Below are 12,165 nucleotides of genomic sequence, written 5' to 3' on the forward strand. Positions count from 1 at the left end.
ATTGTTAGTAAATACTTATAACCTTTATTTAATTTTGAAACACCTTTTAACACACCACTATCCATTTCCACAAGATCAGCTTGCCATAAATCATCTATACCTTTAACAATAACACTTAACCTAGCATAATTCTTTCTAGATGGTTTATGAATTTCTTCTATAATGTCTTCTCTAATACCTTCACCTTCATATAGTCAATCGGGTTTTTTAATGAATTGGGATTTATTAGTACTACATACAACACATATACCTTTCTTAATATATCTTCCATTATTTGTTTGTTCTATTCTAATGTTATCTATTTTTGTATCTGTTGATTTCTTACACTTAACACAATACATCATACTATTTATTATATGGAAAATTATTAACCTCAATCTATAATTCAAACACTATATCAACTAACAACATAATTCTAAAGATCGGCCTAATTCAAACTATAATTCAAACTATAATTCAAGCATATGTTTGTTTGATGCTGTTGTCGATATTTGATGATTAATACTATAATTAACGGGTGTCGATATTTGATGATTAATACTATAATTAATGCTGTTGTTGATTAATACTATAATTAATGCTGTTGTTGGTATTTGTTCATTAATACTATAATTGATCATGAACTTCAATCTATAATTCAATCTATAATCAATCTATATAATAACTTCTACAATTCAAACACTGTTCATCTATATAATTTAATCAATATAACATTCTATAACTTAGTCTATAATTCGAACAATAATTCAATCTATATAACAATTTATAATTCATCTGTATAATTCAATTTAGAATGTTGTTACATAGATTGAATTAAAATGTTATATATATGGATTGAATTAGAATGTTGTTATATAGATTGAATATAGCAAATGGTTTTATGAAAGTTCTCTTTCTATATACATAATAACTTGCAATGTTTGCCCTTCTTCCATAGCTGAATTCTTATTTGCTTGAAACATAATTATATCACCCTTTTTAATGTTTACAGGTAAATTTTCAATCAAAGTATCACCTAAATATATCTCTAGAAAGTATTTATCCAAACTTAATTCCATGTGCATTATTTTCCCATTATATAGAAATTTGTAACCATTAGAGAGATTAAATATTCTAAAGATTGGTTCCTTAACATTTTTAACTCTCAATCGACATATTAGGGGTATAGTTTCTTTCTGCATAATCAATTTAGTAGTATCCATCCTAATCTTTTGAAAATCATCTTTCTTTATATATGTGTCTTGTAATGTTTTTAATACATCTTCAAATTTGTTTCTATCACCTTCCAATTGACTATTAACATTACTATTTATTGAATCTAGCTGTTGTAAAGTTACTACATCTTGTTGGTCAATTGCATCACTTACATTAACAAGTCTTTTGTTTTTGAAATCAACCCATGTTATATTTGATGTAAAAACTTCACTTACATGATTGAGGTTTGTAGTCCTCGTTTTAGTATTACCAAATATATCCATATTTATTATATAACAATTCAAATTATTTAACAGCAAGTAAAAGTTATACGAGCTCCACCAAAATCAATCAAATCACCATTTTCATCTTTAATTGAAACTTTCAAATTATTAAATTTATTGTGATGTATTGGGAAAAATATCTTTTCATTAGGTTCATATATAATTGGTTCTCTAAACTCTGCATTTGTTCTAAATGTTGCAATTAAGTCTGTTTCGTTGTGTGTTGTATCATTGTGTTTTAAAATCATGCCTTCTGCTAAATAACAATGAATATTTATAGTATCAAATGGATGAAACCTTGGGGGTTTATCTCCAATATGTTCTATGTTATTAGCCAAGTTTTTATCACTAAAACCTAATACAGTGTTAATGGTATCTAAGGTTATATCACAAACCTCACTAAATATTTTAACTCTATTTCTTTTCCTGTCTTCTGTAATTTCAAAAGTATCTTTGAATTCATCAGTGTAGAATGGAAGGTTTGATTTAATATATTTTTCTAATTCTTTTAAACTATATTGACCAGGTTGAACTATGGCTTGTCTTGTAACTTCAGGTTCTTCAGTGCAAAATGTTAATTTATTGTTCTTTTCTGTAATGTTTGGAGTTAAGTATGTTGTGTAAAATCCTGCAACAGCTACTTCTAAATCGTTTTCAAATGGGTAATGCAATGACATGTTTAATACAGATGAATAACCATTTAAATTAAATACCTTCATTTATTATATAATAAATAACTAATATGGATAATTGGGATATTAAAGTAAGGTTAACAGAAGAAACGGCGAAGAGAAAGAGGAATGGTGAGTTGTTACCTGATGATATAAGATGTTTAATAGTTGGGCCTAGTGGTTGTGGTAAAACGACGTTAATGATTGATAATTTTTTGTTGGCACCTAAATGGTTAAAATATGCAAATGTTTATATATATTCTAAAAGTTTAAATCAACCTAAATACCAACACTTAATACAACTTTTTCGAGATATAGAACGTAATATTAAAGACACAATAGCAATAATAAAAGGAAACAATGAAGAGATTATTCCATTAGATGAATGTGAGGACTATTCTGTGGTAGTATTTGATGATTTCATTTTAGAAGAACAAAATCACGTTAGAGAATATTTTACTCGAGGTCGTCATAAGGGTTTGAACTGTTTCTATCTTGGACAAACATATTCTAAAGTGCCAAAACAATTAATTAGGGACAACTTAAACTTTCTTTGTATATTTAGACAGGACAATGTAAATTTAAAACATATATATGATGAATTTGTTGCATCTGATATGTCGTTTGAAAAATTACAATTATTATGTAGCAAGTGTTGGAGTGAAGAACATGGTTTCTTAACAATAGATATGACTAGGAAGGTGAATAATGGTAAATATAGAAATAAAATTAAAGAATTTCTAAAAGTGTAAACTAAACGTATATGAATGCAGGTGAACGTATATATTATGTTATGTTATGTTACGTTATGTTATGTTTTTATTTTTTTCTTTATATAATAAATGGATGTTAATAAAGCTAAGAAGTATATTAAGTTAAAAGAAGAACTTATTAAAAGATTTAAGGAAATTAAACAAAGTAATCGAAGTAAGTATGAAAAATTTAAAGAACAAGATCAGCCTGTTATTGATGCAATTAAAGATTTAGGGCAAGATATATCAAAAGTAGCAGAAGAAAATAAAAATCTAATTCAAGAGTTAGTTCCAGTTGTACATAAAAGTGCCAGAGTGGATTCAAGCTTATTAGAAACACCGCCTATGTATGATAGTTCTATAAATGAAAGTGATACGCCTATAACAGAAGAAATAAAACACATGAAAAAACAAATTAAATATAAAGTAGAAGGAATAGAATCTTTAGCAACAACTCATTTTGGTAAGATTGCCTCAAGATATTATGCAACTAGAGATGATAAAAGTTTTGGAATACAACCATATGATGAAGATGGGAAAATTATACATATGATAGGAAATGCGGAAGTTAAAATTCATGGTGATGATTTAGTTATTAATAATCGACATTATACAGGAACAGAAGGTTTATGGGAATTATTGACAAAACATAATCCAACAAATTATAATGATGATGATCTAGAAAAATATAAACAAATAGTAATTGATTCTAGTGTTGCATTTCATAATAATGATCCAAGTACAAGAAAACAAAAATCTAGTAAAGGTAGAAAATATAAAGAAATTATCAAACCTATTTTGGGATGAATATATAAAACCAACAACACCTTCAAAAAAGACACCAAAATCTGGAGAAGGAATAAAGGTATATAACGAATTATCAAAAGAATACATATGGATGGATGATGTGAGAAAACTGATTGATCGTTTGATTGTTATTGATGGGGAAGAAAAATCTGGAAATGATGACTTTTATAATGAAAAAGTAGGTATTATGGATATGATTAATTCTAAACTTGCACAATTTATTCCTAATGATCCAAAAGGTATAGGTTATTTGATTAAGATATTGAATACGCTGCCACCAAAATTTTGGAATAGTGAAAAGTATGGAAAAGGATTAGTAAATGATTTGATTAATAAACTTCCATTTGAGTTGCATATTCCAGGATTTAGATTTTGCGGGCCTGGGACTAAGTTAGAAGAAAGATTAGAAAGAGGTGATGAAGGTATTAACAAATTAGATGAGGCTTGTAAAGAACATGATATATACTATAGGGATAATAAAGATACAGAATCAAGACATATTGCAGATAAGGAATTAGAAAATAAAGCTTGGGAAAGAGTTTTTGATAAAGATGCTAATTTAATAACTGAAAAACTACCTGCTCTTGGAACTGCTTTAATGATGAATACAAAAGTAAGATTTGGTTTAGGTTTATAAGTAATGAAAGTAAGATTAGGTTTATAAGTATTTTTTAGATTTAGGTTTATATATGTACTTTTTATGGAATTTTTTCATAAAAAGCTTTTAATTTATATAATAAATATGCAGTTAAAAGGTTTTACATTTACGATTCCTAATCAGGAACTTAAACAATTAAATATAGATCACATTTTAACTAACAAACAACTCAAACAAAAGGAGGCAAAACTAAGTAAAGGACAATGTATGTCTCTATCTCTTTCTATACCACAACTTAAGAAAATAAACAAAGAAATGAAGGCAAATGATAATAAAGTTCATTATGGTGGTTTTATATTTACTATTCCAACGATTTTAGCTTTAATAGGTGCTCTAGGTTCTGTTGCTGGAGGTGCGGCTGCTATTGCTAAGACTGTAGATGATGCAAAAAAGAATAAAATGGAATTAGAGGAACAAAAGCGACATAACTTAGCAATGGAAGAAAAACAAGGTGGTAAGCTTTCAAAAAACGTAAACTCCAAAACAGTAAAGAAAAAGAAGAAATTAAACCTTTAAGTAATTTAGATCTAATACAACTTGTTAAAAAACTTCAGATAAGAAACTTTAGAGGTGTATTTATGAGTGATGAATTGCCTAAACAACCAAGGAAGAATGAGTGTGGTATTGTTAATTTTGATACGTCTAAAAATATAGGAACGCATTGGATTTGTTATTGGAAAAAAGGAAATAGAAAGTATGTGTTTGATTCATTTGGAGGTAATCCACCAAAAACACTCGTAAAATATCTTGGTCATAATATAAAGTACAATAGCAGCCGTATACAACATTTTAACGAGGTAATTTGTGGACATTTATGCATTACAGTGTTAAAAATGTTTACAGATTGGTATAGTTTTTCAGAAATTATTAATCAGGTGAGTAGGAATAAGGATATTTGGAGAAGTTATATTTAAGTTTTATGAGTTTAATTTATGGGCTTAATTCATAAAACGATTATAAATATTTTTTATAATAAATATGGATAAGATAGAATCATATGAATTACAATCCTTTAAACCTAATCAAAAACAATCGAGAATTTAAATAAACAAAACAGGTCTATTGAATTTGATATTGACGTGGGTGATGGCTTCATACATCCTTATTATGCTGATATTTATGTAACTTTTGAAATTAGAGGTAGAGATGGTGATGGAGAATATACTACTGGTCAAAATATTAGACTTATTAATAATTTCTTCCCACATTTGTTTTCTCAAATTCAAGTTAGTAAGCATGGACAGATATTAGATATTATTGATTATCTTGGTTTAACTTCAACAGCTGTAAACACATGTACGATTTCAAAACCAGAGGCAAATCACTATGATGAATGTGGATGGGAAGGAATTACGTGGGCAAGAACAGATGAAGAAATAGTGTTTTTGCTAAGACTTTTGCCAGGATTTTGTTCAGATTTTAAAGATATTATGTGGAAAGGAGGATTGAAATATACATTTAAAAGAAGTGGTTCTGATGATAATGCATTTGCTATTTGGAAAACAAAAAAGCAGGATGGAACATATGAGAATGATCAACCACATCCAGGTAAAATTAAGATTACAAATATGGAGTTAAAAATGCCTATTGTTAATTATGAACCTAACTATGCCACCTTGTTAAGATCTAATATGTTAAAAGAAGGTAAGGTTCCTATTTCATTCAATACGTATCAATGTTTACAGAAATCAGTTAGTGGGAAATATTTAGAATTCGATTTAACCACACAATTTAACTCAAGTGAATTTGATATGCCTAATTTTGTGATTGCCTTTTTCCAAACTGATAGAAATGATAATCAAGAAAGAGATTCAAGCTATTTTGATCATTGTAAAGTTCAGAATATCCATTTTCGTAATTCTAGAAATAAATCTTTCCCATTAGAATCTTTAAACTTAGATTTTGCAAAACATAAGTATTTGAAAGTTTATGAAATGTATACAGTATATAAGCGAGCTACAATTGGAAATACTGAGATGTTTTATTATCCTAAGGAATTTTTAGAAAATAGGCCGATGTTCGTAATTAATACAAGCAAGCATAAATCAGTAACTGTAAGTGATAGAACTAATTTGAAACTGACTGTTAATTTTGAAAGTGATGTACCAGATAAAACAATTTGCTATGTTGTTATGATTGGTAAGAAAAATTTAGAGTATGATGTTGAGAAAGAAAAAATAATTGAGAAGATATAAATCAATTATATAATATGTTTATTAGATTTGTTTAGTTTGTAAGTGTTTTTATGATAATATCATAAAAACATATTTAATAAAATGACTATTCCAGATAACATTCCACTTGAGAATTTAATTGTGTTAATTGAAGATACTATATTAAATCTTGAGAAGTTATTAACGAAAAACAAAAGGAAGTTTAAGAGAAAAAAATGTGTTTATATTACTCTTATTACGTTATCAATTCTATTATCAGCTTCTACAGGGTTCATCAATGTATTTATTCCTGTTACAGTGTATTCAATTATTACAACTGCATTTGCTTCGGCTTCTGCTGTTATCACTGGCCTATCAACACGGTTTAATATAGCTTCAAAAAAAGAATATTATAAAAATATGGTGAATCGAATTCGGCTGTTTAAAGATGAGCTTAATGTAATTAAGCTCATGAATGGTGAATTAACAGATGAAAATGTAAGAGATATTGTTAACAGAATCAATGACATACTTAACGAAATTCGAGGCTATTAGAAACTGATTTTTAAAAAGTTTTAATATAACAAATACGATGGCGAGTCATATTGAACTTTTAAATAAACTTGGAAGTCTTGAACAAAAACAGGTTATTGGATTAAGAGAATTAGAATTAAATACAGAATATAAAATTGTGAAAATGGAAAAGATTAAAACTAAGTTTGGAAAGAGCATTTTAGTTGAATGTGAAGAGTTTAAGGTATTTCTTCCACCTAGATTTACAAAACACTTAACAGATAAAATGATTGATGAGATCGTTAAAGATGGAATAAAAATCAAATACACTGGTTTAAAAGATAATTATCCAACTGTTGAGTTCTGTATGTAAATCCAAAAAATGAAAAAAAATATGTCGTCAGAAGTAAAAAATGGAGTGAATAGAATGGATCCTCAAAAGAAATTTATACTTACTAATAACTTCAATGTGATTGTGAAAAATGTGCAAACCGAAGTTCAAGTAGTTTTTGATATTAACGGCTGTCTATTCAGTTTGAATTATGATCAGTGGACAGAGTTTAAGAAGTCATTGTTTCCTATAGAGAACGAGGTTAGCAGACGATTCCATTATCAATATCCGAACTTGTAACAATCAATATACTAATTTGTAAGTATTATGTAATTATGTAGAATTTAGTTAACTTTTATGGTAAAATCATAAAAGTGTTTTGTAATTTTATTTTACTAAATTTAGTGATTTTTATAACTAGATTTAGTGATTTTTTTTGGTTTTTGTAACTAGATTTAGTGATAGAATGCATTAGAAGTTATTATGAGTAAGATAGAAGTTATTTGAGATGTGATAGAAGTTATTTGGGAAGTAGGGAGTGCGGTAGAAATTATTAGGGGTAGTTTAGAAGTTATTTGGAGGTAGGGGGATGCGCTATTGTTATTAGGGGTGCGCTATTATTATTGATGGTGTGCTAGATTGTTATTGGAAATGATGAAGTGGCGCAGAATCCCCACCCCACCCCTACTCTTTTAATACTGATACCATGTGTATAGTCGGGAAATGTATATTTGTGGTAAATTTTATAAAAAAAGAATTATAAATACGAAAATTAGAATGAGTAAAACAAAATGTTGCTAAATGGATAAGACAGTTTTATTTTCGTTTCATTGCTCTTGTTTACTGCTTTTTGACATGAAACTTGCCACATATATGTCTTTGCCAATTATACACGTAGTAACATTGTAAGAAATACCGAGCGAATTCGTTATCAAATTATATTCCTACAACAGCACACTTACAGACATGCGACAATAATTTTGGACAGTAGTGTACATAATAATACACTGTTAATTGGCAGGTTGTATCCATTGTTACTTATCTTCTTCTAACGGTTACACACATTCTCCTAAGGTGACACACCTTGTCCTAACGGCGACACATTTTCTTAACGCTAACACACATTCTCATAAGGTGACAGACCTTGTCATAACGGTGACACACATTCTCTAAACGCTAACACATATTCTAAGGTGACACATTGTTCTAACGTTGACACACATTCTCTTGACGCTAACACACATTCTCCTAAGGTAATGCACATTCTCCTAACGGTGACACACATTGTCCTAACAGTGACACACATTCTCTTAAGGCTAACGCACATTCTCCTAAGGTGACACTCATTGCCCTAACGGTGAAATATTCTCCTAACGATGATACAGATTGCCTTAACGGTGACACAACACTCCTGACAGTAACGCACATATTGCTTGTAAACAACACCTTGACAGTTACAAAAGTGTGGTAAACTCAATATTTACAAAATAAATATATCACGTTTTGATGTCACTACACAAGTCTTCAGTCATGTAGGCCTATATACGAGGAACAGTCAGAAAGTTTCCGGATTTTTTGTAACTATTTTTTTTTTTTTTTACCACTATATAGGTACTCCTACACTTAATTGCCTTCAAAATTGGTACCTTCAGAATCCAGACGCTTGCTCTGCCGTTTCTGCCATTACTGGAAACACCGGCGAAAATCCTTGTTTGGTATCTTCCGAAGTTCAGTCATTACGTTGGTTTTGACCTCCTCTACGGTGGGGAACCGAGTACCTTTGAGATTCATTTTCAGCTTTGAGAAGAGCTAAACATCCGATGGGGCTAATCTGCTTTTAAGACTATCAAGGTCTATGAAGCAGATTTTTCCCATATGAACTTGATGTTTGTGCGTTGCTTGAATTGCGACATTGCACCACCTGATCACCACACACTTTTCCGTTCAGCTACACTATTCGTACACTGCTTATTATGACTTGTTCACACTATGTCACCAGTGTTGCCAATTGGGCAGCAAGTAGCGGATTGGGCGATTTTTTAAGTGCCCTCGCTACTAAAATTTCAAATTAGGCGACACGCTACTTTTTGGGTTATTTTTAATTTTATGCAGGCTATAACCTTCTAGAATGCGCTACTTTTTTAATTTTCATACATGAAATCACAAATTACAACAAGTATATACAATTATTGAATTTATAAAGCCAACAATAAAACTTTTGTTTGTTGAGTATTCTATTCAGAACGAACTATAGATTTACTAAAACTAACATATTCGATAATAGTTTAATTCTTTTCTTCAGTACTTTTCAATCTCAAGATCTGACAACACTATGCTTTTCGTTAAGTTCGCACTGTGGCATGATCTATCACTGAGGGTCTTGCTGTTGCAGTTAATGCCTGGGCGTAATAGTTGTACGAGCCTGTCACGTGAACATCACAAATTAGTGTGTTTGTGTATTATCCATATTAACATAATGAGTGAATTGAGTTAGAATTTAAAAAACTTCCAGAATTCAAAGTTCCCTGATAAAGAATTTAGCAAATAAACTAAGGAAATGGAAACAAGAGTGGAAAATTATACTGAAACGTTATAAAGTGAATTTAAGAGCCCACAAAACTGACTTAAGCAAACATATCTTTTTTTAGAAATCAGAAAGGTCGCCCATTTTAAACTATCACTGTCTGCTCAGTACATTGCACACAGCAATTCTACTGTTCCTTACATTGTAAGGAATTTACCATAACACACCAACGCAAACAGTCCGAAACTGTGGCCACCGCCTTGCCGTTGCCAACCCAGCCTTCTGACGAATTTTCGACTCCAGGTGGTTACATTAAATCTATAAGGATATATATATGTAATTATTAAAAGTGTATAGCAGCAAAATCATTTTTATGTTTGTGGTACAAAAAGTTAAAATCCGCTACCTTTAAAGCACACCGACGCTACTTTTTAATCTTGAGAACTGGCAAACACTGCTTGTCTCATTCATAACTAAGCAACCTAAGAACTGTAGCTCCTGTACAAGATTTATTGTGATTCTATTACCAATATCAAACTGCAAGAACATTCCGCAAAGTGTTAGACTGGCCGTCGTATTTACGTATAGATAAAGACAAAGAACTGCTAAATATGTACAGTAGAGCGTCGATTATCCGAACGTCGGTCAACCGAACGACCGCTTAACCGAACTGTGTACTCGCTCGCACCTGTTACTCTCCCACCCTACTGTCCATCATCCCCCTCACTCCCAAACCAAGTTTCCCACAGTAGTCGCCGCACTGAGCCACCGCTGGCGGAACATTGCTTCTATGGGGCCTTCATAAGGCGCTGCTGACCGGCCAAGCCGCCAGTCCCTGTGTTTCAATAATCAGCACACTTCTTTTTATGAATAAATTTACTGTACAGTACTTCTTTTTGGCAAATAAACATGTACAGTTCGATTATTCGAACAAACCAGTTTTCCGAACACCCATGTCCCCCAATTACTTCGGATAATCGACGCTCTACTGTACTAGACAAGGGAGGATGATGTTCATTTCTTTTTTTTCTTTTTAGAAAAAATGACTCAATATGCTTTTAAAGAAGCTGTTCTAATATTTTTTTTTTTCATTTCTGTTCCAGGTGAATAAAAATTTCTACTTTCATGAGTAAAGAAGATAATTGCTCCTTGCTATGATCTCTAAGCTTTTATTGAAGGGATCTCTAAGATTTTATTACGACTTGAAGTGGATACACAGTATATACCACTAATTTGAAAATACTAAATAAAACATTTTCTTTTTACGTTTAAATGTATTCTATTTATTTAATTTGTTCAATTAAATTTCTAGTCTCACATGTCCTTTCCTGCAGGCAATTACCCAATTAAACTTCCTTGCTCTTCGTTGTCCATGATCGGATAACATACTTAAAATTGTGGCTTTTAAGATTTGTTCTTTCTGGAGAAAGGGGGAGGCCATGCCATGCACGGGGCGACAAATTGCTTAGGGCCAACCCTGTTCGTTCCCTTATTTTTGACAAACCCTCTTGATTTTTCAGACACTTCCTGCCTCCCCACGAGGAAAAAAAAACTCTAGATTCCTCAATGCAAGATCAGTGATGATGAACAAACGCCGTATGTTCATCAGCAGGGCCCGGATCTTGTTGACTTAAAAATTTTTAAAAAGTGACCTATAAAATGACACTAAAATTCCTGTAAAATGACCCTAAAATCACAAAAAATTGACCTTAAAACTTACGTTTTCTCAAACTTTTATTTCATTAAACATTGACATTTTCTAATATCCATTGAATTTTTAATTAACATTTCTCACTCATATTCAAAAAGTTTTGTTTCAGTTAGTTGCGGTCCATTTATCACTTATGTCCATTGATCAGTCCATTGTACGGCATTGTAAGTATTGAAAGCGTCAGTTCACTCCCGAGTTGAAACTAGGAAGCACTCTTAAACAATAAAACTTAGCAAGTTTAGACTAACTAACTAACTAACTAACTCTATGGCCTATGGAACCCGGAGGTTCAGTGCCGCGTTCACAAAAGCTCTCCACTGACTTCTATCCTTAGCTAATTGCATCCAGTTTCTACTTTGTATTCCTATCTCTGCGAGATCCATCTTAATATTATCCTCCCATCTGCGCCTAGGTCTTCCTAATGGTCGTTTTCCTATGGGTCTAGCAGTCAAGACTTTGAAAGCGTTTCTACTTTCTTCCATTCTAGCTACATGACCTGCCCACCTAAGCCTCCTAGACTTGACGACCCTAACAATGTTGGGTAAACCGTATAAACTATGTAGTTCC

The 12,165-nt window shown here is 31.0% G+C and overlaps 1 protein-coding gene across 2 annotated transcripts in view; it reads left to right on the forward strand.

Moving 5' to 3' along the window:
• LOC145684915 (uncharacterized) overlaps positions 1-11,129 on the forward strand; it is a 73,570-nt gene extending 62,441 nt beyond the window's left edge. For both annotated transcript variants that reach the window (XM_081757266.1, XM_081757267.1), the window contains one exon: positions 10,991-11,129. In XM_081757266.1, coding sequence (XP_081613392.1) covers positions 10,991-10,998 — 8 coding nt within the window. In that variant the 3' untranslated portion in view covers positions 10,999-11,129. The remainder of the gene's footprint in view (positions 1-10,990) is intronic.
• The last annotated feature ends 1,036 nt before the right edge of the window (positions 11,130-12,165 follow it).

This window comes from Thermobia domestica, chromosome 5 (assembly GCF_964235325.1).
Source record: "Thermobia domestica chromosome 5, izTheDome1.hap1.1, whole genome shotgun sequence".
Lineage (NCBI taxonomy): Eukaryota > Metazoa > Arthropoda > Insecta > Zygentoma > Lepismatidae > Thermobia > Thermobia domestica.